This window comes from Drosophila santomea, chromosome 3R (assembly GCF_016746245.2).
Source record: "Drosophila santomea strain STO CAGO 1482 chromosome 3R, Prin_Dsan_1.1, whole genome shotgun sequence".
Taxonomy (NCBI): Eukaryota; Metazoa; Arthropoda; class Insecta; order Diptera; family Drosophilidae; genus Drosophila; species Drosophila santomea.
The window spans coordinates 26,676,337-26,700,166 of record NC_053019.2 but is presented as its reverse complement, the minus strand read 5'-3'; the positions used below and the strand labels follow the sequence as shown (position 1 = coordinate 26,700,166).

At 47.6% G+C, this 23,830-nt stretch overlaps 8 protein-coding genes across 19 annotated transcripts in view; 4 read left to right on the top strand and 4 right to left on the bottom strand.

The window, feature by feature from the left end:
- LOC120451778 (phosphofurin acidic cluster sorting protein 2) overlaps positions 1–1,623 on the bottom strand; it is a 33,838-nt gene extending 32,215 nt beyond the window's left edge. The window contains exons 1-2 of one of the 4 annotated variants that reach the window (XM_039635717.2): positions 1,486–1,623; positions 233–787 (exon numbers count right to left, since the gene is read on the bottom strand). In XM_039635717.2, the coding sequence (XP_039491651.1) occupies positions 233–507 (275 nt within the window). In that variant the 5' untranslated portion in view covers positions 508–787; positions 1,486–1,623. Of the gene's footprint in view, positions 1–232; positions 1,132–1,485 lie in introns of those variants that run through there. The other 3 variants (XM_039635719.2, XM_039635716.2, XM_039635720.2) reach the window with 3 other exon arrangements.
- Positions 1,624–1,912: 289 nt separating this feature from the next.
- Positions 1,913–4,031, top strand: LOC120451781 (N6-adenosine-methyltransferase MT-A70-like protein). The gene is made up of 3 exons (XM_039635730.1): positions 1,913–2,112; positions 2,175–2,468; positions 2,532–4,031. The coding sequence occupies exons 1-3, from the start codon at positions 1,974–1,976 to the stop codon at positions 3,923–3,925; spliced, it is 1,827 nt and encodes a 608-aa protein (XP_039491664.1). The 5' UTR covers positions 1,913–1,973; the 3' UTR covers positions 3,926–4,031.
- Positions 4,032–4,141: 110 nt separating this feature from the next.
- LOC120451780 (mitochondrial Rho GTPase) lies at positions 4,142–7,590 on the bottom strand. Of its 5 annotated transcripts, none has more exons than XM_039635724.1 (4): positions 6,655–7,590; positions 5,370–6,574; positions 5,046–5,108; positions 4,142–4,814 (listed from the first exon to the last, which is right to left on the bottom strand). In XM_039635724.1, exons 1-4 carry the CDS (start codon positions 7,270–7,272, stop codon positions 4,676–4,678), a joined length of 2,025 nt encoding a protein of 674 aa, XP_039491658.1. In that variant the 5' UTR covers positions 7,273–7,590; the 3' UTR covers positions 4,142–4,675. The 5 variants fall into 5 exon arrangements, with proteins under 5 accessions (XP_039491658.1, XP_039491659.1, XP_039491660.1 ...); XM_039635725.2 differs by having other exon boundaries at positions 4,142–4,811; positions 6,655–7,589; XM_039635726.2 differs by having other exon boundaries at positions 5,070–5,108; positions 6,655–7,589.
- A 360-nt stretch (positions 7,591–7,950) lies between these two features.
- LOC120451779 (spastin) lies at positions 7,951–12,087 on the top strand. 2 transcript variants are annotated; one of them, XM_039635722.2, is made up of 6 exons: positions 7,953–8,987; positions 9,295–9,465; positions 9,610–9,795; positions 10,005–10,171; positions 10,281–10,533; positions 10,595–12,087. In XM_039635722.2, the coding sequence occupies exons 1-6, from the start codon at positions 8,234–8,236 to the stop codon at positions 11,338–11,340; spliced, it is 2,277 nt and encodes a 758-aa protein (XP_039491656.1). In that variant the 5' UTR covers positions 7,953–8,233; the 3' UTR covers positions 11,341–12,087. The 2 variants fall into 2 exon arrangements, with proteins under 2 accessions (XP_039491657.1, XP_039491656.1); XM_039635723.1 differs by lacking the exon at positions 9,610–9,795 and having other exon boundaries at positions 7,951–8,987.
- A 658-nt stretch (positions 12,088–12,745) lies between these two features.
- Positions 12,746–17,771, bottom strand: LOC120452624 (nucleolysin TIAR). Of its 3 annotated transcripts, none has more exons than XM_039636931.2 (5): positions 17,664–17,771; positions 15,118–16,169; positions 14,036–14,944; positions 13,874–13,967; positions 12,746–13,822 (listed from the first exon to the last, which is right to left on the bottom strand). In XM_039636931.2, exons 2-5 carry the CDS (start codon positions 15,343–15,345, stop codon positions 13,641–13,643), a joined length of 1,413 nt encoding a protein of 470 aa, XP_039492865.1. In that variant the 5' UTR covers positions 15,346–16,169; positions 17,664–17,771; the 3' UTR covers positions 12,746–13,640. The 3 variants fall into 3 exon arrangements, with proteins under 3 accessions (XP_039492865.1, XP_039492864.1, XP_039492867.1); XM_039636930.2 differs by having other exon boundaries at positions 17,522–17,727; XM_039636933.2 differs by having other exon boundaries at positions 12,746–13,804; positions 17,522–17,723.
- A 63-nt stretch (positions 17,772–17,834) lies between these two features.
- On the top strand, positions 17,835–18,877 carry LOC120452628 (replication stress response regulator SDE2). Its single transcript, XM_039636937.2, has 2 exons — positions 17,835–18,134; positions 18,192–18,877. Exons 1-2 carry the CDS (start codon positions 18,039–18,041, stop codon positions 18,792–18,794), a joined length of 699 nt encoding a protein of 232 aa, XP_039492871.1. The 5' UTR covers positions 17,835–18,038; the 3' UTR covers positions 18,795–18,877.
- On the bottom strand, positions 18,873–20,508 carry LOC120452627 (beclin-1-like protein). The gene is made up of 3 exons (XM_039636936.2): positions 20,239–20,508; positions 19,137–20,184; positions 18,873–19,082 (listed from the first exon to the last, which is right to left on the bottom strand). The coding sequence occupies exons 1-3, from the start codon at positions 20,351–20,353 to the stop codon at positions 18,977–18,979; spliced, it is 1,269 nt and encodes a 422-aa protein (XP_039492870.1). The 5' UTR covers positions 20,354–20,508; the 3' UTR covers positions 18,873–18,976.
- A 19-nt stretch (positions 20,509–20,527) lies between these two features.
- On the top strand, positions 20,528–23,354 carry LOC120452625 (phosphatidylserine decarboxylase proenzyme, mitochondrial). 2 transcript variants are annotated; one of them, XM_039636934.1, is made up of 2 exons: positions 20,528–20,699; positions 21,441–23,354. In XM_039636934.1, the coding sequence occupies exon 2, from the start codon at positions 21,796–21,798 to the stop codon at positions 23,137–23,139; it is 1,344 nt and encodes a 447-aa protein (XP_039492868.1). In that variant the 5' UTR covers positions 20,528–20,699; positions 21,441–21,795; the 3' UTR covers positions 23,140–23,354. The 2 variants fall into 2 exon arrangements, with proteins under 2 accessions (XP_039492868.1, XP_039492869.1); XM_039636935.1 differs by having other exon boundaries at positions 21,431–23,354.
- Positions 23,355–23,830: the final 476 nt, after the last annotated feature.

Below are 23,830 nucleotides of genomic sequence, written 5' to 3'. Positions count from 1 at the left end.
GTAATCAATCTATAGCTATGGAATATATATTTGGTTTACAATTTGAAGGCCGACAACTAGTTAAATAACAGTTACCACTCTTGTTACCTCAGTTGGCACTTTTGTGTGTTTTATTTTCACAAAGCGAAATAAAACAAGCGAAAACAAAACAAATTGGCAAGCTACTGGGTGTCTACTGTCACTACATCGCATTTTTTATGTACATACATGAGTGAAATTTGTTTACACTCACCTTGGGATGCAATTGGGCGGCGTTCGGTCCACTTCCCAGGCGGCGAATAGCTTCATGGGCACCGGTTTCTGGCCAGTGGTCATGCCTCCTCCGGCGGACAAGCCGGCCGTGCCGGAGATGCCACCAGATCCGGAGACACCTCCTCCTCCGCCGGAGCCACCGCCTCCTCCGCCGCCTTGCAGATTGAGCGAACCGCCTCCGGCTCCGCTGCCGCCGGTGCCGCTGATTACGGCAAATTTATCCACCAGCTTGGACGACTTATCGACCATCTTCATGTTGTTTCTTTGCTGCTTCTCGTCGCAAGGTATTTTTATTTTCGTGTACACGAGGTGTGTTCTAAACTGTTGTTTATGTACTTGGGTTGCACATTATTTCGATGCAAACTGGGGAATATATGTCGACCAGGCACATAATTTTTCTGATTTTCTGATAGTTTTCACAATTTAATATTTCGAAAGTTTTTGTCGATTTTCTGGGTTATCCCGCCAATACATACATACAAACTCACACACACGCACGGACACACACGCACGTTGGGGAAGGGCGTGCCGCCGCCTTAAAAAAAGAAACGAAAAGCTGTAGTATACACAGTGAAAAACGAGGGGTGGTTGGTGGGGGTGTGTTTTTTTCTTCTTCCTCTTGTTCTTTCTTTCTTGTTGTTGTGATGGGGCGCGCGCTGCAACTGCAATCGCACTCGCACTGAATCAATATGTATGTACGCGCCGCGAATCTGTTGCGGATTAGACAGCTCCTACTCTTCGGCTGCTGTCGACTAGCAATCGGAATCGGATTTGGTTTCGGTACGGACTCGGAAGCTGCTGCTGCTTGGGCTGCAGCTTTGGATCGCGTCGAAAGTGCCGCGAAAGAACCGTCATGCTCCAGAGTAAAAATGCGAGTGTCGCGTTATAAATCTGGCCCCCGTTTAGCTGCCTTACTCTCACTCTCTCGCTCTAGCTCTCTCTCTGTCGCCCTCTCTGTGTCTCGCCCCAACAATAACAATGTGTGCAAATGCTATGCGCACACACACACATTGACTAAATTTTCGCAAATCCCCACTTCTGTGTACGCGTGTGTAGGTGTGTGTGTGCGCGCACTTTATGCTTTGCTCTCTCTTGCGCGCATAAACAAAAAAGAAAACGCCACGAATTTCGGGGAGTAGGCAATAGGCGGCACTCGCTCTCTTTCTCTTCGGCACTCGCGCGCGTTTTTATCGCGATTCGATCACAGATGAAACTGATTTGGTTATTATTTACGATTGGAGCGGTTTTCATCAAATATTTATGAGTTTCGGCACGTTTTGTTGGACAAAATGTTGCGGAGCAACGATGTCGCAGCTTCCGCTTTTTGCGATGGGGAGCGGAGCAGTGTGGCCAGATCGGATTCCTTGAAAATATCAACTGGGCGGAACAGGAAAAAACATATATACCAATCAATAAATACCCAACGGTGTGTTTCAATATATCATAAAAACAAGATTATAAATATTTAGGAGGATATGTTTTTTCTTTTGAAGTATTTGAATTTAAATTTTGAGCTAGCCTACTTCCAACACTGACCCTTTTATAGTTCTCAAGGGTGGACACCAGAATTTCAATTCAGTTATGTAAAATGTAGATGTAGATTACCTTAGTTTAGTATTTTAATGTAACGTTTTTACCTGCAATGTTAACACGGTCACATTGCCAGCCTTTGTAAAAAAAAATTACTTTGTTTACCATAGGCCGGCAGCAAATTATAAACAATGGCAGACGCGTGGGACATAAAGTCGCTTAAGACAAAGCGGAACACGCTTCGCGAGAAGCTGGAAAAGCGAAAGAAGGAGCGCATTGAGATCCTTTCGGACATTCAGGAGGATCTGACGAATCCGAAAAAGGAACTTGGTGAGCACCGGCAATGGCAACAAGTTGGAACCACAAACACGAATATATTTCTGCATTTTCAGTCGAGGCTGACCTGGAGGTACAGAAGGAGGTGCTGCAGACGCTCAGTTCCTGCTCTCTGGCCCTGCCCATCGTTTCCACGCAGGTGGTGGAAAAGATAGCCGGCAGCAGCCTGGAGATGGTGAACTTTATACTAGGCAAACTGGCCAACCAGGGTGCCATTGTAATTAGGAACGTGACCATCGGCACAGAGGCTGGCTGCGAAATCATCTCTGTGCAGCCCAAGGAGCTAAAGGAGATCCTGGAGGACACCAACGACACGTGTCAGCAAAAGGAGGAGGAGGCCAAGAGGAAGTGTGGGTCCCGCATAAAATACTACTTTCTTTGTAAGACAAAATAATTTGTTGTTGCTTTTACAGTGGAAGTCGAGGATGGTGATCAGCCGCAGGAGAAGACAATAAAACTGGAAACCAATGCAGTACGTAAAGAGTCCACAAGTCTGGATGCTCCGGACGACATTATGATGCTGCTGTCAATGCCTTCCACCCGCGAAAAGCAGAGTAAGCAGGTGGGCGAGGAGATACTTGAGCTGCTAACCAAGCCCACAGCCAAAGAGCGATCCGTGGCTGAGAAGTTCAAGTCCCACGGGGGAGCACAGGTCATGGAGTTTTGCTCCCACGGCACAAAAGTCGAGTGCCTAAAGGCCCAACAAGCCACCGCCGAGATGGCGGCCAAGAAGAAACAAGAACGAAGAGACGCGAAGGAGCTTCACACGGATGTTGATGCGGGCGAGAGCGTTAGCGGAAAGGTACCCAAGACAGAAACTGCAGCGGAGGATGGAGAAATCATTGCGGAAGCTATAAACAATTGCGAGGCCGAGTCGCAGGAATCCACCGATGGCAGTGATACTTCCGGCAGTGAGACAACAGACAAGTGTACCAAACTGCATTTCAAAAAGATCATCCAGGCTCACACAGACGAATCTCTGGGGGACTGCAGCTTCCTTAACACCTGCTTTCACATGGCCACCTGCAAGTACGTGCACTATGAGGTGGACACCCTGCCACATATAAACACAAACAAGCCGACGGATGTGAAAACCAAATTGAGCCTCAAGCGCAGCGTAGACTCCAGTTGCACGCTCTATCCGCCGCAATGGATTCAATGCGACCTGCGGTTTTTAGACATGACGGTGCTGGGAAAGTTTGCTGTGGTGATGGCCGATCCTCCCTGGGATATTCACATGGAACTGCCCTACGGCACAATGTCGGACGATGAAATGAGAGCGCTGGGCGTGCCGGCCCTTCAGGATGACGGCTTGATCTTTCTATGGGTCACAGGACGAGCCATGGAACTTGGCCGCGATTGCCTCAAGTTGTGGGGCTATGAGCGCGTGGACGAACTCATCTGGGTAAAGACCAACCAACTGCAGCGGATTATTCGCACTGGACGTACGGGTCACTGGCTAAACCATGGCAAAGAGCACTGCTTGGTGGGCATGAAGGGCAATCCCACAAACCTGAACCGAGGACTCGATTGTGATGTGATTGTGGCGGAGGTGCGGGCCACCTCTCACAAACCGGATGAGATTTATGGCATTATCGAGCGTCTTAGCCCGGGTACCCGCAAGATCGAGCTCTTTGGGCGTCCGCACAACATCCAACCGAACTGGATAACCCTCGGAAACCAATTGGATGGCATACGACTGGTGGATCCGGAGCTTATTACGCAGTTCCAAAAGCGATATCCAGATGGCAACTGCATGTCGCCTGCTTCTGCCAATGCAGCGTCGATCAATGGAATACAAAAGTAGGATTAACATAGTATTTGCTGTATGATTTGAGACCTCGACAAGCCAGAGTCATGTACAGACTCAATTATAGTAAGATAAATTATTATTAAAGCTTTTACAAACCGAATGACTTATGTGGAACATTTAATAATGATTGAGGCGGTAGCTAGCCAAACTCATCATGCAGATTGAAATAAACTTGTCCTTTTGGGAAAACAAAATGACTAAAACATCGAGTGCCATTAAATATTGCTATATGCCAATCCACACATATAGATAGGTTTATTGCTCATACTAGGGGCTTTGCGCGTATTTACAAAAGTGCGATATCACCGAACCCGGTGATTCTCTAGATGTAGTATATATTGGTTTATATAGAACGCAGTACGTGTACATATCACTATCAGCTATGCACGATATTGGTTGTTTCGTTACTCGATTATGCTGGTAACAATACCTTACTTGACTTATCAGAGAGTACATGGTTTAAGTAAGTTAGAATACGAATAGAAATGCAACATACGCAATGTGCTCCACTGGCCACTGCTCCAGCTCAATTCCTGCGAGTGAACTTGGCAAGTGTATTTACAAGTCAGGAATGCGAGCATCGGCGTGTGTCCCTTTCATGGTTTGCTTTAGTTTTCGTAACAATAAATTTGGATTTACAGTACCAAGCAAGTAAATAATAAATAAGTTACATGAATTTGTCCAACATTAACGTGTCTGTGGTAATTGTGTGTTAACCCCGTCCTCTTAACCTAGTGGGTTCATCTAGCGGGTGTGGGCTCCGGCAGCACTTATTGTTTTCAGGACTATAAATCCCAGCATGGTAGCTGCAGCCACGCCCAGTCCCGCCTTCCACCACAGCTTGGGGTCCTCCGTCATCAGGCCGAATTGCCTCAGGTGGCTGCTTGTGAGAAAAAGGAATTTAATTAGAATTGATAAACCAGAGGCAGGATTTTAAAAGGTAGCGTAACGATAAAACTAAGAACTACAGGAAGCTGCCGCACACCACATTAATCAAGCGGTTATGGATGGGAATCTGTGCGCCCCAAGGAAGTAGTACGGGCACCGTGGCAGATGGAACAACAAATATAAGGCTGACATTAGTAACAAGTTCAGTTTAAATGGTAACACTTACGCCGACTCCCACAGCTGTACCAACCTGTGCTTGTAGAACAGTATCCAGGCGGCCTGGAAGCGACTGCATATCCGCGAAGCCGTCGACGTGTACAAACATCAAACAACACAGAAAACAGACACCAACCATCACACAAAAAAAAGGGTAAAAGAGAAGATAATAAGATAAGTAACCATTAATCCCGAATGTTAGATGCAATCTAAAACTACTATAAAGTGAAATACTTGAAAGGCTTGATGCTTTAAAAGTATTTCACTGCTTTTGGCTAGCCGTATTAGCTTACAAAAGAAGCACCCAACAGTGGATCACAAAAGGTGTACTCACGGAAACGCTGCCATCGTGGCCAGCTTGGTATACAGTTCTTTTTTGTTGGTTTTTAGGCTGAACAGATGCGGAGGTAGCAGCTTGTACTTGTCACAGAATTCCGACGGCTGCATAAGGTAGTCCTGCCGACGCTCGTCCATGTCGCACTTGGTGCCGACTATCATCACTGGAATCTTGCTCTCCGCATAATACTTGATGTAGATGCGGGCCACATACTCAAAGGAACGGGGATTGGATGAGTCGTAGACCAGGCAGGCAACATCGCAATTGACTTCTTGTGGCTGGAGGGGATCGAGTGCGTGCCTTACATCGATGTCGCGCAGGATGAGGTGCTTTTCCTGGCCATATACCTGCACAGAGTTGATGCAATGAACCACATTCGTTTTAAACTCCTTTCCGATTAGTTTGTGCATATCCTCCACTAGGAAACCCCTGCACATTCCAGTCTTTCCTGATCCCTTTGGTCCAATCACATGACACTTGTATACGGACCTACTGCTTTGGCGCTTGGCCAAATCGATGCGACGCTCTCGAGTTACGTGAATGGCCGCCAACTGGCTGTCGTTTTCATGAACATTGAAGCCCAAATAGGCCAGATACTCCATTGTTTTGACCACATCGATCAGCGTCATCAGTGTCCACCGACAGAGCCACCCGTGCAGTGTCACCCATCCAGTAGTCTCGTTGATCGGGCAGGACTTGCGAATGTCGGTAGAGTAGGACCATGGTGCAGCCGGGCATGTGCTGAAGAGCATCTTGTGCTCCTCAGGTGATAAGGCTCCGTCGCCATCGCGATCATAGCGCTCAAACACAGCAATCAGGAACTGCTGACCACGGTGCGAGAGTTCTGTGCTGCTGCCAGGCGGTATTTTCAGCGGTGGCCTAAGATACTCGTGGCACATCTCCAACTGGTCGTTGTAGCCAAAGCGCCGTAACACCGCCCAGGTCGTCTCGTTCCTCCCCCGCTGAATGAAAAGGCAGTGTAGGAAGAGGAAGCCCTTTAGGGTGACCGCATCGTTGTATATGCCATCGGGCACATTTTTCTGTATAACGGCCTTCACCTCATCAAGGATTTGCGGCTGGAGGGGTGTGTTGAAACAGCGTCGCTGGAATAAATTCAGCTCGTAGTCGTTCAAAAGATTGTCCCCGTCAATGTCACAGATCTTGAAGATGCGCACCAGCGACTTCTTGCAGGCGGATGTAAGCTGAAAATGAGGAGTTTTATTAGTTTTATTATTGCGCATTGATATAGATGAGACCTATGATCTACAATGGAGGCACTTACCTCCTGTTCTTCCATCATATACAGGGGTGAAGTCGGGTGCAGCACAGCCTTCTGGGCGTAGTAAAACATCTCGGAGATGTTGTGCAGTGTCTTGGCAGAGCACTCCACGCAGCTCTCAATCTCAGGGTAGTCTTCCATGATGGCCAGCACGCTGTCCATGGTGGAATACTCAATGAGGTCTATCTTGTTACCCACCAGAACGATTGGCTTGCGAATGGGTTCCCGTTGAACATCTCCTTCCGCCTCCGCTTCGGCATCACCCTCGCCGTCCAGGGAGGGATTGCATTTGGCCCGGATAAGCGGCAGCCAGTGGGAGGTGATCCGATCCAATGTGTCGTCATCGTCCACGGCGTAAACTATGCACACCACGTGCGCCTTGTTAATTTCGGCGGCCAGGGCATCCTCCGACTGCTCCAAGGCAGAGAAGTCAACGATGCTGGTGGGTACCTGTTCGGGCGTCACGTTCGCCGGAATGGTGATCTCCTCGGCCCGAGGAGGCACCTCCTCCGGATACTCCTCGCTGACCAGAGACAGAATCAGCGACGTCTTCCCCACCCTGGCGTCGCCCACGAGCAGTATCCTTACATTCTTGCGCTGCGACGCCGTGTACTGTCCCATTCCGACTGCTCTCCAAGTGAGGTGTGCCGCTCCTGTTCTCGTGCTCTCCTGGTCAGAGATCGCTGGCGCTTTTAGCCGAAATTCCCAGATTTTGTTATGCAAAAACGCAAAAAAAAACAACCCAGAGAGTGATGGGGATGGCAGTTGGTGTACCAAGGTCGATATATCGCAACCCAGCTGCCAGGGCTGCCACACCGGGCGACCGCAAAACAATGCGATGTTTTTCCCCTATTTTTTTTTGGCAATTGTGCTCAAATTCTAAGAATTTAACAATTCTAAAATGTGTTTTCTATCAGTAGCTTGAAATTGACCAAGTAATTTTAATTTTGCCATCTAAAAACAACGAATCCGAAAATGTCTGGCAACTTTACTGACAGCTGGATCTGTTGGAGATGCCAAGATAGCGTTTTTCCATTGAAGCAGCTAACCGTTAAGGATGCTTTAAAGGACACAACAAGTTTACACTTAAAAAAGGATATAGAGTAAATGAAGACTATAAACAGAACATTAAATCGAACTTAACTCAATTAAAACTGACTCAATATTGCACATTGTTGAAAATCTTCCTACCTATATCTTAGGCGTTACATCCCACCACTTAAACTTTGAAATTGTTATTTTTCTGGCTTCATAACTATTTCCGCCAGATTTGGTAATCGATAGTTGGGCAGCACTGGCTGGGACTCCAGAGCTTAGCTTCAATTTTCAACGTCGGGAGAGTTGTAAGTGCGGAGAAAAAATCAGTACTCTCGGATATCAGCAAAATGAGAACTGGCTCGAACGACGTACAACAATAATATTCGAGAATTTGTTTGTTTTTTGTGCGGCATCGATACCAACGCGTGCCACGGCCAACCTCTTTGGCTTAAAGGATAACTTCCCCGTGCAACTTTCACGGGGCTAGGGCAAGGAGAGCGGGGGCCGGAGTGCTGGACGCGCAGACAGCGCGGAATCGATATCGATGGTACGCACTAAAAACCAGTCGTCCTCCTCCAGCGCCAGCAGCAGCAGCACCAAATCGCCAATAAAGTCCAGCAGCGCGACAGGATCATCCGGCGGAGGCGTCGGTGGTCGCCAGTCCACGCACCGCTCGTCGAGCGCCTCAAACGTTGCTGCCGTTGTCGCCTGCGGTTCATCTGCCGCCGGTGGAGGCTCCTCATCGAATCGCCGTAGTCCGGGCAGCTCACCCGACGGCGACGACGACACCACCACCACAGATGACCTGACCCCCACTACGTGCTCCCCACGCAGCGGCCACCATCATACGTACGGCGGCTACTCGTCCTCCGTGCACAAGCAGAACCTCTATGTCGTCTCGTTCCCCATCATCTTTCTGTTCAACGTTCTGCGCTCGCTGATTTATCAGCTGTTTTGTATTTTTCGCTACCTTTACGGTGCCAGCACAAAAGTGATTTACCGTCCGCATCGACGCGACTGTAATATTGAAATCGTGGTGCAGAATTCCTCCAAGGAGCAACAGCAGTCGTTGAACCATCCTTCGGAGCTAAATCGTGACGCCGACGGCCAGGAGCAGCAGTTATCCAACCAGCCACAGCGTTTCAGACCCATTCAACCCTTGGAGATGGCCGCAAATCGTCCGGGAGGAGGGTATTCACCTGGTCCCGGCGATCCCTTGCTGGCCAAGCAGAAGCATCACCATCGACGCGCCTTCGAGTACATCTCCAAGGCGCTCAAAATTGATGAGGAGAACGAAGGTGAGTGACAGCGTCGGGGGTGGCAGCTCCAGTTCGAGTTCGAGTGCTCAATGCTCAATGAGTCATCGCCCGCTAGCCGCTTTTGTTGTCTGTCGAGTGTGAGAATCAATAAGCCAGAACGCGCGCACAATGGATGCCCCAAATGTCAGCAGGAGAAGGGGTTGTCTGCCTTGATGGACATTTATTGAGTGGTAGTCCTCCAAACATTTCATTTTTATATATAGAAACTATTTATTAGAGGAAAGCGAGCTTGACGGGCCATGTAAAGGTTATTAAATATTATTATATCATTATTATATTATTCCAGGTCACAAAGAGCTGGCAATTGAGCTCTACCGGAAGGGTATCAAGGAGCTGGAGGATGGCATAGCTGTCGATTGCTGGAGTGGACGGGGTGATGTCTGGGATCGAGCCCAGCGCCTGCATGACAAGATGCAGACAAACCTTTCGATGGCGCGGGATCGTCTCCATTTTCTAGGTGAGTGAGCGGTCATATTTCCTATACCCCTGAAACATAGTTTTTGTTTACCTCATTTTTTGTTTATTTCATTTTGCACGTTTACCCCGCTTTTTTGTTGTCCCCTCCGTTTTGTCCATACGCACGTGTTCATCCGGCGCGCAGCTCTGCGTGAGCAGGATTTGCAAATGCAGCGTCTCTCCTTAAAGGAGAAGCAGAATGAGCAGGCGCCAAGCAAGCCGCAGAGGACCAGGGAGCCCATGCTGGCGGGAATGACCAACGAACCCATGAAGCTAAGGGTGCGCAGTAGTGGCTACGGGCCCAAAGCCACCGCCAGTGCCCAACCCACTGGTAAGTTCCTCACCAGCTAACGCGCACCCAACAAGATCCTCACACGCCAGCGCAAAGCGAGCAAATGCAGATCGATCAGTCAATCCCTATCACCTCACATGGCACTTGATTTTCTTACAATTTTTTATTTCGATTGGCCAAATTGTAACCTTAAAAAGAGTAGACTCTTCAAGATTATGCTTCTCTGATTGTGCTTTTTTCTTTCACAGCATCTGGCCGAAAACTAACGATTGGATCCAAACGACCCGTCAACTTGGCCGTAGCCAACAAATCACAAACGCTGCCCCGCAACCTTGGCTCCAAAACATCCGTAGGCGCAGTCCAAAGGCAACCAGCCAAGACGGCTGCCACGCCTCCCGCCGTTCGGCGCCAATTTGTGAGTATCTGATAAGTAAACCAAATTTGTAAATGCTTATATTGCACTTGGCAAATACTACTCGGATAGTAATTAAAATACTAATTACACTAAATGCTGCATATTACAGTCTTCTGGGCGCAATACGCCGCCTCAGCGTTCGCGGACTCCCATAAACAACAACGGACCCAGTGGCAGTGGCGCCAGCACTCCGGTGGTGAGTGTGAAAGGAGTGGAGCAGAAGCTAGTGCAGCTTATACTCGACGAGATCGTCGAAGGTGGGGCCAAAGTAGAGTGGACTGACATTGCCGGTCAGGATGTGGCCAAGCAGGCTCTTCAGGAAATGGTCATCCTACCCTCCGTCCGACCGGAACTCTTTACGGGTAAGTTGGTTATTCTGCGACCAACAACCGTCACCATAACCATTCCGTCTTCCTTTGTTAGGACTTCGTGCACCGGCCAAGGGTTTATTGCTGTTTGGTCCTCCCGGAAATGGCAAGACCCTGCTGGCACGCGCCGTGGCTACTGAGTGTAGTGCTACCTTCCTGAACATTTCGGCTGCCTCGCTGACCAGCAAGTACGTGGGGGATGGTGAGAAACTGGTAAGGGCACTCTTTGCCGTGGCCCGTCACATGCAGCCCTCCATTATTTTCATCGACGAGGTCGACTCGTTGCTCTCCGAGCGAAGCAGCAGCGAACATGAAGCATCGCGTCGCCTGAAGACCGAGTTTCTGGTGGAGTTCGATGGGCTGCCTGGAAATCCGGACGGAGATAGAATCGTGGTGCTGGCCGCCACCAATCGGCCGCAGGAATTGGACGAGGCCGCCCTGCGTCGTTTTACAAAGCGCGTTTACGTCTCACTGCCCGACGAGCAGACCCGCGAGCTGCTCCTCAATCGACTGCTGCAGAAGCAAGGCAGTCCGTTGGATACCGAGGCGTTGCGCCGCCTGGCAAAGATGACGGACGGATACTCGGGCTCCGACTTAACGGCCCTGGCCAAGGACGCCGCTTTGGAACCCATTCGAGAGTTGAATGTTGAGCAAGTGAAGTGTCTGGACATCAGTGCAATGCGTGCGATTACAGAGCAGGACTTTCACAGTTCTCTTAAGCGCATCAGGCGCTCGGTGGCGCCACAAAGCCTCAACTCGTACGAGAAGTGGTCGCAAGATTATGGCGACATAACCATCTAGTCTGTTCTAGCCAGTGATCCTGCCCTCCTCCATTATACCAATGTGGAGCAGCTGTGAAGTGAGTCTCAGAACGCAACCAATTCTCGTTGCACTAGTTTTGATTATGTGACCCATGTTTCTCGCCCATAAGGTTCTAATCAATCAGTAGAGTTTTCGTTTCACAAACATTGTTACATTTGTATTTACCAGTGAATTATTGAATATGATTTGTTTCCCATCTATTTCTTGTGTTTTAGCCTAAGAATATTGTATTTTTGCGTCGTTTCACCACCATGTCCATGTGGTGCGACATTTGTCATGCAGCTCCATTATCGTTATACTCATTTAACATAATATATTTCTAAGAATATCTGTACTTTTCAATGGAGTTGCTAGAATAGTAGATTCGCCCTATTTTTGTTTATGACAGTAATTGCTTTATAAACTAGTTTTTTGAAACATTCCGTAGCTATTTTTTGTAAGACAGGCGTCCCAAGAAGTTCACAACTACTTCCATTGTATCCTTGAACTATAGAGCATATTTTTGTTGTACATTGAGTGCCCATCCACAAGCTACATGTAATCTAGAAGTAAGCGTAGACCTAAGACCGATGATATACTTATACACACCCACAAAGATACATTTACCAGCGCAGAATCGTATTTAAGTTTTAATAGTATCACTGTCCGTATGGTTAGTCTAGTTTAGTTCATTTGTTTCAATCTATGTACCTACAGCCATAAATACAATCGTCTCCGATTCACCTATACTATTAGTAACACACCCAAAAAATGATGTACCTAGCAGGTGCGTATGGATCTGGTGTTATCAGATCGATCAGATACATCTACACCCGCGCACATGCCCGTCGCTTATCGCGACACATTGAACCAGCTTCTACGCAGCTCGCCCACCCGGAATTTGAGTTCTATGACTAGTTACTAAACACAGATCCAAAACTACATGCATATACAACTATATACATAAACAAAATCTATAGAGTACGCTAAATAAAATCGATTTCAAAAAACTTCATCCTTTATCTAAAATAATGTTATGCCCAAAAAAAAACTATACAATTGGAAGCCATTGGTAGTGTATTGAGAATTGACCAACTGCTGACATCACCAGGTGCATTTAAATGAAGAGAAAGTAAGCGAAAGAATAAGCATTCATGAAAACTAGTTTCGCAATAAAACTGCGTTTCACTAGAGAATGTCGAAGCTATAAAATTCATGCATGAATATTTGTTTTACTCCTAATTTATTTTCTTGGCACGATTGCAGAAGTTATTAATATTTAAAATATATTTAGACTCCACCAGAATTGTAGTAATAACCACCTAGATCCTCTCTCTTTATATACATTTAATTTTTAAACCGCACTTCTCCTCAATTCATTATCTCAATTTAAAAACAGCGTCTGTTCGTTTTCTCACTTGTTTTATATATTTTTTTGCTTCTTTATTTTACATTTTACATATTTATATCGCATTTCGTTTTCCACATTGGAAATATACAATATGTATGCTCGAATTTACATTCTCTTAGTGACTAAATTTGTTTTTCCTCTTGTTTTTTTTTGCATTCGGCTTGCTTGTGGCTTTCCTTTCATCCTACTGACACTACCCTTTCCGTCTTCAGTTTTCGTTGACACATGTTCCACATAGTTACAATTACAATTTGCTTTGTCACGTTTTTTGTTTCGATTGTTTTGTTTTTTTGTTAAACTCTGTCGCGCGTAATTAGCATTTTCTCTGTTCTGTTTGTTTTTGTTGAATTTCTCATTCGGTTTATTTTGTTTCCGTTTCGTTTATACGCCTATATCTGCTTAAATTACAAATCATTAAATTATTTTAACACGTACTTAGATTGGATTAGATTGTTACAGCTACCCGCCCATCGCCCGGAGCTTTTCAGTTGATGTTCTTTCAGTTGTCGCCGGCGTGGATCACTTGAAGTTGAGTTCCACGCACCGCCTTAACCTTCGACTTTGGGGGGCTATACCACCCCCGATTCCGCTTCCGTCCACCGCAGTCAGCCGCAACCGTAGCCACAACTTCAAATCTGGACTCACGCGCATCCTATTAATCTCCAGATACATCGCCACCGTCAATGTGGCTGCTGCTGCTGGTTAACGGCATGGCCAGGAGCGGTTCCGATTTAGCTACTACTCGGTATTGTACGTAACCTAAACGTGCGTAATGCGCTTGCAACTGCTGCAGGTGCGGAAGCTGATGCAGCAGAGGTGGTTGTGGCTGCGGCTGGGGGCGACTTCCCGGATGCTGCAAACGGCGTCGAAGCTGGCGTCACATCTCAGCTCATTGGGTCTGGTATTGTGGCATCGCAGCACTGTACATCATCTGGGGGGCAAGTGATCCATTCGCTGCAGCGGCCGCGGATGCTGCGGCGGCCGTCACACCGGGCACCACAGTTCCGGGCACGCCCCATGCCACATTCGGCGGCACCATGCGGTATCCAGCCGCTGAAAATTGTATGCAAGCTGATTAAGCCAAGGTCATGATTATTCAGGAGCTGAGAAAGGTATACTTACGGACTCCTCCCGCTTGCTGAGCACTGGTAGTGTAGGCGTAGGGATAGTAGCCCTGCTGCATGTACTGCGTCTGCATCTGGGTTGTGGGATAAGCCTGCAGGAACGCAAAAAGTTAGTTTCAATCAATTAGGTCATTGCATATTAAAGGAATGTAATACATACCGCAGGGGGATACCAGTAGCCCATCTGCTGGTACGCGTATGGATACTGCGCTGCAATCTGCTGGGGCGTCATCATTTGGCCGGGTATCGCCGCTCCCGTAGCGGCGGCGATCTGTTGCTGCGTCATCATCTGACCGGGCATACCCGCTCCAGCGGCAACTGCAGCATTGGCGGCTGCAACGGCGGCAACATTGGCAGAAGCTGCTGCCGCAGCAGCTGCGGCATTGAGGTTATTGGCCGAGTTATCGCCTCCGTTCTCTTTGCCCCAGAAGCACTTGACCAGGTTTCCATGAACCTCGCTGTTGTGCGTGTGCTCGATGGCGTGGGCGGCTGCCTCCTTGGTAACAAACTTGATAAACGAAAAGCCCTTGTCCTTAAAGACCCGCACGTCCTGGATGGGACCAAACTGGACGAAGTGCTTGTGCATCAGGTCGTCGCTGATGACGTTCGGCGGGAATCCGCCACAGTATACGGTGGTGTTGGTGGGGCTCGACTGGTTGTACACTTCCTCGAAGGTGTGGCGTTGACTTCCCTTTACACCGGACCCGTTGCCCGGTCCGCCACCCATACCGCCTCCCTGGCCTCCGCTCTTGGAGGGTTCGCGCGGCGGAGGCAGCTTGCGCGTGGACCAATTGGTGCGTATCGACCGCGAGCCAATCCACTGGCCGTTCATCGCCTGGATGGCGTTCTCTGCCTCCGCCTTTTTCACAAACGACACGAAGGCGTAACCCTTTGACTTCATGGTGTGAGGGTCGCGCACAATGCGGCAGTTGGAGATCTCGCCGAATGGAGCGAAAGCCTCGCGCAGCGTCTCTGTCTCAATCTCGGGACTGAGGTCGCCCACGAATATGTGGTGGTGCGAACTGATGTCTGTCTTCGGCTGATTGCCGGGACTGGTGGCCCAGTTGACCTGCGAAGAGCATTCGTTTAATAAGTAATCAATTAATTTGTGTCTAATTAACAATAACATGAGGGCTTTGGCGTGGGGAAAATATGTGGTAAAAGAAGTAAGTAATGAGTCTTCAGAAATGAAACATGTTCAGAAACTTTGTGATAACTAAAGAGAGCAGGTTATCAGCTTACCTTGATTTCCTTATCGAGGAATAGGCGTTTATTCATGGCGGTCAGGGCTGTTGTGGCTGCCTGGTAGTTGGAATATTCGATGAAGGCATACGGATCGTTGCCCGGCTCACGAATGATTTTGCAGCTTTTGACGGGGCCCATTGTGCCGAAGAGGGCAATGAGCAGGTCCTCGGACACTGAGCTGTCCAGGTTGCCCACGTACAGGGTCTTCGGCTGCGACTCATCCATGGCTGTCGGATGTCCCGGGACTGTGGTTTCGATCGGGTTATACACTAGACTACAGCGACTGTCTCTACTGACTCTACACTCGGACCGGAATTGCAACAACTGCACCTGGCCGCATTAATCGGAAGGGGATGTATCAAAAATTTTCAGATTATGTTCCTAGCTACGTACAAAATCTAAATAAGTATCTGCTAATGAAACAGGTGTCTTTGCGGCAATCTAATAGGTGCTAGCTGCTAACAGAGAACTCGGCTAGAGATTTGAATACTTTGATTTTCTACAACTTTCGACTCACTCTCGGCTTGGCTTGATTATTTGGATTATATAAACTATATATGCTCAATTTAGGTAGGTAAAACTATTTGCTTAACGCTGAGGTTCGTCGTTTATTGCTTTACTTCGTTCCTAATCTGGCGCCTAATTGAAAATTTCGTTAAACATCTATATGTATACGTATAAATATATCTGTCCTAACTAAACGCTAATGGAGTGTTTTGGAATATACGATTAGTCGCCTTATATATGTCTATAATCGGTTGACTTCCTTTCCTCGGGGCCTGGGATTCGGGGTTCCTTGGGGTACGCTACTTGGTACTTCAGAATCGCTCGATCCTTGATCAATCGATTATCCGGATGATGTTGTGTGATTATAAATAGTTGTCCGTTCCAATATACAGGATTGTATAAATGTACATATGAATACTTGGTTGCAACTACTTATTCTTGCTTTTTAGTACAAAAATTAGTTAGCTATGTTGAACAGTGTGAAAGTTCGCAGGTTGAGTGAAGTTTTCGGGTTTCGAAGCTGACCCCTGGAATCGCTGCTGCTGCAAAAGAGAGAGGTAAATTTGGGTTAGCTGTGGGCTGATAACCGGAAGAGTGGGACAAGGTCTAATGGCACATGATCGGTGGGCCTTAAAACAGGCGCAAATGATATGGATATAAATCGACTACCCCGCCCCGCCTCCTTTTCGCATGCGGGGAACAAAGAAGGCGGCAAAGCAGTGCAGGGACACGCACACACAGACGCACGCTTACACACACTGGCGCACACAAAAAACACGGGGAGAGTGAGTGAGCTATCTTCATAGCGCGAGAGAAAGAGAGAGAGAGAGGGGGTGGGAAAGGGCAGGGAACAGAGACTGCCTGCCTTTATAACAAAGCGAATGGCCAACAATTGACAATAGCCATTCATTCGCAACGAATTTGCGGACCTTGCAAAATGATTTAGTTTATAATTAATAAATTTCTGTATTCACATTATCCAAATTCTTTTTGGGCCACTCACGCACGGCACACACAAACGCACACTCAGGCACGCCAACGAAAAGAGGGCGAAAGAAGAACGTCGAAAATCGACTAGAAGATGAATGACCGTCGATAACAAAATGAGGAGAAAGAAAAACAGGGAAAAGGAAGAGAAAGATGTGGGAAATTTTGCGAAACCGGCGGGCGGGCGACACACACGGTTGCATTAGATTTGCGTTCTTGTTCTTCGCTCTTTGCGAAATCAAATTTTAATTTGCATAGCACTAAACTTGATTTTGATTATTTCTGCGACGACTGCGGCGATAGAAAATGTCAGTCAAAGTCACAGAACTGAAGAGACGGTGAAAAGGGAATGGCGGGGTGGTTTTTGTTGCTCATTTGCTGCTTATTTTCATCGTCTCTTTTTCGCACACACACACCGAAACATTAGCACCGACACGCACACACACACGCACAGAGAGGCGTCTTGCGCTGGTCTTTTTGTTTGCGTTTTGCTCACATGAGTCGCCACTTTTTTTTTGCTTTTGCTTTTTTTTTCGCTTTTGGCTATTGAGTGTATTTAAACTAATGCCAATATACCAATACCAAGGCGATTTGAATGCGGGACTTTTCATTTGCCTTTCAGCTTGCCGCTATATGAACGTATATGTATGTATCTTGTTCGCTTTTGTGCTGCCATCTTTTAATGCCGCTCCCCCGCCTCCAACGACCGCCACGCCCCCGCCCCGACCCTGCTGCCTACCAGCGATGCCGAAAACTTGGCTTAACATTTAACGTCCCCACAGCCGCCGCACTTTAGTGCATTCGTTTAACGTCCATTGTTCAGACTAGGATTTCGCTGCCAAAATCCGCACTCTCTTCTTTTTTCTGTAATGCGCTCTCTGTGACGTGGCTGCGTTTGTAAATTTACCGCATTTTACTTGCTCTGCACTTTGTTCGCACTCTTCAATTGACGGTCAAGTTTAGCCGCTACCGGTTTGTATTAAATTTGCGAAACTTTCAATGTTTTTAGGGGCTGCAAATTTACGTAGAACGCGTCGCTAAAATTTTACCTTCGTCGTCTAAAATGCGAACTAATTAATGAGATTTTGTGTGCGAGAGCCAGGGCTGCCAACTTGCTGGGAAATAAAAACGCAATGGCGGCAAGCTGGGAAATGTAATAAAAAGTGTGGAGTTGTTACGGATTCGTTATAATATTACTTACCTAGGAGTATTTAATGGGTTTTCAGCGGTAATATAACAAAGATCAAACCTTTATTCGCGAGTTTAAGGCATTTTAAGTAACGTTATCGAAAAAGGGGCAACCCTAGGGCAGCCGATAACGCTTGCATCACCGCTTTCTCTTTCTAACACACACATCCCGGGCGCAGATGCAGCACAAAGCAGAGTAGAAATAATAATCGTTATCGAAAAGGGAGATTGTCGAAATGGGCATAAATATTTTTATAAACAGTAAATATATAATTTCTTGTGGGGATCACATTAAATATGATGAGCTGTGCAGCCGGATTGCGGAGAACACAGTGAGTATGTTATGTATAAATTTCATAAGATTTGCTAATGGAGTCTTCATTTTACAGAATTTGCAACCTGAGGATTACTACCTAGTGAGCAATGGCAAGCGCCTGGAAGGAGAACTTACATCTGGAGATGTTCACTGCGTTCTGCGTCAACTCGGTGGCAAAGGGGGATTTGGTTCCATGCTTCGCGCCATTGGTGCCCAAATTGAAAAGACTACCAACCGCGAGGCTTGCCGCGACCTGAGTGGACGTCGTTTGCGAGATATCAACGAGGAGAAGCGGGTGCGCGCCTGGCTGGAAAAGCAGGGCGAGCGGGAACGAGAGGCCGAGGAGCGGAAAAAGCGAAAAATAGAGAAGCTGCTGGCCGTGCCCAAGCACGACTTTAAGGATGACAAGTACGAGGAGGCCAGGGCTAATCTAACCGAAAAGGTTAACGATGCCTTTGAGGAGGGACTCAAGCAGGCCGAGGAGAACAAGGAGAAAGGGGTCGAGGAAGCCTCTACCAGTGGCACCAAAAGGAAATCCCCCGCCGAAGACAAGACCAAGGCCAAAAAGAAGAAAAAGGGCACACTCTGGATAGGGGATGACATCTCCGGGTCCGACTCTGACTCGGACGACAGCGAGGTGGAACCAGAAACAAAGAAAAATGCTGTACAAAACTAGATAATAAACTTTTTTATTAAGTATTTAACTAAGACGTTTTTTACCCCTACGTTTACCTGAAATTAAAGCAGCCCATAATAATATAAATACTTTTTTATTTAAAACTTGAAAGATTTGGATTTAAAACTAAGAGGATATAGGTAATTTATAAATATACATTTTAAGACAAAGAGAAAGGAAAATCACGGTGACACAAACTGCGAAGATACCCAGGCCAATCCCCATTTCAGGTTGGTCAGCATAAACTTTAATGCCTTGGTCCATTGCTCCTCCGAGTTAAACTGGATTCTGTAAAGAAACCATCATTATTATCCGCAAAATAGTTACTATTTCGAAACCTACTTAATGGAATAGGAATTTCCCGTAGAGGGATCGATGATTTTGCCCTTTTCCATCTTGTAGGGCAGCAGGAACTCGGTGTCGCGCTTCTCGACCTCCTTCTGGAACTGGGTGAGGCAGTCGAGGAATGCCACCATGGCAGCATCAAACTTGGTGTCCCAGAAAAACTTAAATCCGCCGCTGCCATACAGCGGGAGCTCTCGATTCTCGCCGAGCACCTCAACATACGAATGATTTCCAAAGGGTACCACGCGGTAACGCTCGAAAGTCAGGCCAATCTTCCGAGCAAGCGCAGAGAGAAGGAGCACCGTTTGTCCCCAAGCGGCGTTGATCTCTGACCAATCAACGGATACAGAGGGCAATCGACCCAGCCTAAAGTTGTTAATGGTACCGAAATGGCCGGCATGCCAGATGTGAAAGGTGATGTTGAATATGTTGGTGTCGCGCAGTTTGTCCAGCTGCTGTTTCGAGTACGCAATTTGACTCTCCAGACTTCGTTTGTCATCCTCGGTGAGCATAAGCTCACGTCTGTGCTTGGTGTACTCGCGCCAGTAGCTTTCCTCCTGCTCGTGCAGCTCCTCTCGCTCCTGTTCCTCCTGCGCAATGGCATCATTCAGTGATTGTTCTTCCTTTTTTAGCTCTGTCAGCTCCGACAGTAGCTGCTGCTCGCTGCGCTTCAGTTCATCAAGCTCCTTGTCTAGGGCCTCGACGTTGGGCGCTTCACGCTGCTTTTCCAGTTCGTCCAAATACGCTTTGTATACATCCCATTCATCCTCGGCGATGCGCAGTTCCCGGTCCATGATTTCCAGCATGGAGTCGGCACACTCCTCGCACAGCGGATGATCAATCTCAGAGTTGGAAGAGAGGCAGTCGAACAGCTCCGCTTTCAGCTTGAAAGCGGCACTCATTTTCTTGTTGTCTCTGCCATCGGAAACCAGCATGAACCCAGTGCCATTTATAGAGTCCGTAAGCCTGTAGGGCGGTACAAAGTGGTCGAAGCTGCTGGCGTCCTGCGGATCCAAAGTATTACCATTGTCTCCGTAGATGGGTACTGTAAAGACTGAATCATTAGACGGATTTCCATTGTATATCACCCATCACCTACAAGACAACTCAGCCATTGCGTGCACGCTAATCTTCTCCAGCTGCTCGTCCAGGACGATGGGCTGCAGGCAGCGCTGGCAGGCGAAGGACACCGCCTGCTTTTCCGCCTCGCTCATGGTCGCTGCTGTTTGTTGTCCTTCGATTTTTGCATACAATTAAATCTTTCACCGAGTGTAAAAACACAAATAATTCATCAGCTGATGGCAACTGCTGTCAGAGTTGCCACCCCCTTCGAAAAAGAGTGTGGAAAAATGGCGCAGTTAATCGAACAGTAAATTGTCAACCAACAACAACCTAGGACAGTAAAAAAGAAAAAAAAATAACAAAAAACCAGTTTTAAACAAAAACATTGCCTAATTGTGTCCGCCGGAGAAGCTTAAGCGTGCCGCGGAGCTGTAGGCCTTGACCACAATTCCCGCTGATAAGAGAGAACTCGAGGGGTTTGGCTATTGGTTTGTTTTGGTAAGCGAAAGAACATTAGACGAAGTGCCGTCGCCAGTGCTGCCAGCCTAGCTATTTTTTAAGTGTAATGTGTTGATCATACTAAATATTAGCTAGTAACAAGAGCTAAAAGTTGAACATGATTTTTATAAATAATAGTTGCTAGTCTAGGCCAAGTTTCGACAGATTTATTGTTTAATGAACGTACCAAAAGAGAACCACGATTTCAAAAGACTTATATTGTCATCTCAATTATTTTATCCTAATACCTCAAAATAATTTGCTAAATGTTGAAAAATGTTTCAAAAACAAGCAATACATATCAGTTTTAATTAGATTACGTTAATTGGGTAAGTGTCGTACTTAAAAATGTGAAATGACGTATTTGGCATCACACAACTAGGCAAAGTATTAAAGGTTAAGGACATTGGCTTTCGCAATCTTTGTATTGTTGGTAAGCCGCAAACAATGATAAGCGAAGAAATTCCAAGAAAGGAATGTAAACATAAAAGATGTTATAACTAAATTGAGACTGATAAAGGTTTGCAATTAAAGCTGGACATATAACTACATAAAGTGTATTGCTAAGGAAAATGTTAGGTTTCGAAAAGATTCCGTTATAAAGTTCGAAATTTCTAGCAGTTGGGCAGCCCGAATTTGGTCGCCCACAATCTAGCTTTGAAAAGCTGGCAGCACTGTCGGTGGTCACATTGTAGCCTCTTCGCATGTGACGGCCCATGGAACACTTTCAGTCTCTTGCAGGCAGCACAGCGATACGGAAGCAACAATTGAAGCATCCAGAACTACTCCTCCTCCCACGAACATTTCACTTCTGACACAAGAGGGCCGACTGAACCAAAATTCCCCTTCACCGAATGCTAGTGTTTTGTTTTGCAACTGTTCCTAGGTTCCGACCGAATCTCTAGAATTGCGGATCTACGCCGCTCAGGCACTTAAAAGCCAGCCAAATTTATCGCGCCAGATTAAACAAACAGAAACAAAAAAACAGAAGCCGAGACCAGTTCCACATCGTGCCATTTTTATCTGGGCATATAGGCAGACGTGATTACGTGATTAGTGCGGCGGGGGCTGCCGTTTATCAATAGCGAGAGCAACAATGGTTTCCTACTTCGTACCTCGTGGCCGCTTCCTGCTCAAGGCCGGCAATCTCAGACAGGTGGTGCAGCAGCAGCATCAGCCTACTCAGCTTCAGCTACAGCCCATCAAAGGACCACAGCCGCAGGCACAGAATGCCAGTCTGCCGGTGGCCCGTCATTTGCGCCAGTTCTCCTCGAATCCCGCCTCCAAGGAGGCACCACTACACCACCGGCGCCCGCAGCATAAACAGCATCAGAATCCTAGTCAGGAGTTAGCACAGATCCGGCGCAATTTACTCTCGCGCTGGACGGGCTTCCTGTTGCGTTGGGCTCCAATGGGCATTTGTGTGTTCGGCGCCATCGAGTGGCAGTTGCAGAAGAATCGCTGCGAACGGGAGGGAAAACCACGGACAGCGTCCGAGCTCCAGTCGCGAATATACTGCTCCCTGCCGCTGCGCATAATTAGCCGATGCTGGGGCTGGCTGGCCGCTTGCTACTTGCCTCCGAGTCTGCGTCCCTATGTCTACGGATGGTATTCCAACACATTCAACGTCAATCTGAGCGAGGCCATGTATCCGGAGTATGAGCACTACAATAGTTTGGCTGAATTCTTCACAAGACCACTTAAGGAGGGCGCTCGTGTCATCGATCAGCAGGCACCACTAGTCTCTCCCGCCGATGGTAAGGTTCTACATTTTGGCAGCGCCTCGGACTCGCTGATAGAGCAGGTCAAGGGTGTGAACTACAGCATCGAGGACTTCCTTGGCCCACTGGAGACTGTGGAGCAGGCCAACTCCGGTGCTTCCTATGCTCAGGCCCTCAAAAAGAAGAGCGATGGTTCTACGGAGCTGTACCAGTGCGTGATATATCTGGCTCCCGGAGATTACCACAGATTCCACTCGCCCACCGCTTGGAAGCCCACCATTCGTCGTCACTTCTCCGGTGAACTGCTGTCCGTGAGCCCCAAAGTTGCTGGCTGGCTGCCAGGTCTGTTTTGCCTCAACGAACGTGTGCTGTACATGGGACAGTGGAAGCACGGATTCTTCTCCTACACCGCCGTGGGTGCCACTAACGTGGGTTCCGTCGAAATCTACATAGATGCCGATCTAAAGACGAACCAATGGACTGGATTCAATGTCGGCAAACATCCGCCCAGCACCTACGAGTACGATGAACTGGTCCTGAACAAGGAAATAACAGAAGCGCCCAAGGAGTTCGGCAAGGGGGATCTGGTTGGCCAGTTCAACATGGGCAGCACCATTGTCCTGCTCTTCGAGGCGCCAAAGAACTTCAAATTCGATATTATCGCCGGCCAGAAGATACGCGTTGGCGAGTCCCTTGGCCACATCGCCGGCTCCAAATGAAAATAGGAGCCACAATTGTGTACCGTATCAGTGCAAAGTCCTTTACCTCCATCTGCTCACATCACTTGTTGTATTAGCATCAGACGCTCGTGTCCTAGGCAAATGTATTTTGTGAACATCCTGCGAAGCTAACTCTGTGTATTGTTGCCATTTCAGTAGTCATAAGCTATATTTTATACAATAAACTTCGAAATATATTTGAGAACAACAAAAAACCATCAATTAACTCATTCAGGCACGCGCGTCTTAATTGGAACACCGATGTTGAGGTGGGGCGTTATCAGGGGGCATTTTGATAAGTGATACCGGGCCGAAACGCAGTCGTTGAACCCCTCGTCGCCGAGGATTCAGAAAGACTAAGTCTGTGTCAGTGGCCAGCTTATCGGGCCAAATATTTCTCCCGGGGGGTTCACACTAACCTCCTTTCCGGATGCCGCACTATCAGTGAACCTGAAAATTAACCAAACCCAGTCTGGTTAGACGAGCGCGTGCCGCTGCCGACGACAACATGGCCAGACCAGTCGTCTATGCCTTGCGCCACCCAGTGTTTACATGTGCGCAGAATCCGGGATCGCAATCCATTCCGTTTAATTGATTCAATCAAGCCCGGACGCCGGGAATCTTGTTCGCCGAACTTATCAGGCGTTGACGGGTGATTTGGTTCCTGGCCTTGACACACACGAAGTACGTG

What these genes read in the sequence shown, in the direction of transcription:
- LOC120452627 (XM_039636936.2), bottom strand. Translation starts at nt 20,353, where the DNA reads ATGAGCGAGGCGGAAAAGCAGGCGGTGTCCTTCGCCTGCCAGCGCTGC. An exon ending in CGCAATGGCTGAGTTGTCTT is followed by an intron (nt 20,185 to 20,238) that starts GTAGGTGATGGG and finishes CAGTCTTTACAG; the next exon opens with TACCCATCTACGGAGACAAT. An exon ending in GGAAATTCCTATTCCATTAA is followed by an intron (nt 19,083 to 19,136) that starts GTAGGTTTCGAA and finishes GTTTCTTTACAG; the next exon opens with AATCCAGTTTAACTCGGAGG.
- LOC120451780 (XM_039635724.1), bottom strand. Translation starts at nt 7,272, where the DNA reads ATGGGACAGTACACGGCGTCGCAGCGCAAGAATGTAAGGATACTGCTC. An exon ending in ATATGATGGAAGAACAGGAG is followed by an intron (nt 6,575 to 6,654) that starts GTAAGTGCCTCC and finishes CCTCATTTTCAG; the next exon opens with CTTACATCCGCCTGCAAGAA. An exon ending in GCCACGATGGCAGCGTTTCC is followed by an intron (nt 5,109 to 5,369) that starts GTGAGTACACCT and finishes GCGGATATGCAG; the next exon opens with TCGCTTCCAGGCCGCCTGGA.
- LOC120451781 (XM_039635730.1), top strand. Translation starts at nt 1,974, where the DNA reads ATGGCAGACGCGTGGGACATAAAGTCGCTTAAGACAAAGCGGAACACG. An exon ending in GAATCCGAAAAAGGAACTTG is followed by an intron (nt 2,113 to 2,174) that starts GTGAGCACCGGC and finishes CTGCATTTTCAG; the next exon opens with TCGAGGCTGACCTGGAGGTA. An exon ending in GGAGGAGGCCAAGAGGAAGT is followed by an intron (nt 2,469 to 2,531) that starts GTGGGTCCCGCA and finishes TTGCTTTTACAG; the next exon opens with TGGAAGTCGAGGATGGTGAT.
- LOC120452625 (XM_039636934.1), top strand. Translation starts at nt 21,796, where the DNA reads ATGGTTTCCTACTTCGTACCTCGTGGCCGCTTCCTGCTCAAGGCCGGC.
- LOC120452624 (XM_039636931.2), bottom strand. Translation starts at nt 15,345, where the DNA reads ATGGATGAGTCGCAGCCGAAGACCCTGTACGTGGGCAACCTGGACAGC. An exon ending in TCCTCGATAAGGAAATCAAG is followed by an intron (nt 14,945 to 15,117) that starts GTAAGCTGATAA and finishes TGCTCTTCGCAG; the next exon opens with GTCAACTGGGCCACCAGTCC. An exon ending in TCAGCAAGCGGGAGGAGTCC is followed by an intron (nt 13,823 to 13,873) that starts GTAAGTATACCT and finishes TGGCTTAATCAG; the next exon opens with CTTGCATACAATTTTCAGCG.
- LOC120452628 (XM_039636937.2), top strand. Translation starts at nt 18,039, where the DNA reads ATGGGCATAAATATTTTTATAAACAGTAAATATATAATTTCTTGTGGG. An exon ending in GCCGGATTGCGGAGAACACA is followed by an intron (nt 18,135 to 18,191) that starts GTGAGTATGTTA and finishes TTCATTTTACAG; the next exon opens with AATTTGCAACCTGAGGATTA.
- LOC120451779 (XM_039635722.2), top strand. Translation starts at nt 8,234, where the DNA reads ATGGTACGCACTAAAAACCAGTCGTCCTCCTCCAGCGCCAGCAGCAGC. An exon ending in CCGCCGTTCGGCGCCAATTT is followed by an intron (nt 10,172 to 10,280) that starts GTGAGTATCTGA and finishes TGCATATTACAG; the next exon opens with TCTTCTGGGCGCAATACGCC. An exon ending in CCGACCGGAACTCTTTACGG is followed by an intron (nt 10,534 to 10,594) that starts GTAAGTTGGTTA and finishes TTCCTTTGTTAG; the next exon opens with GACTTCGTGCACCGGCCAAG.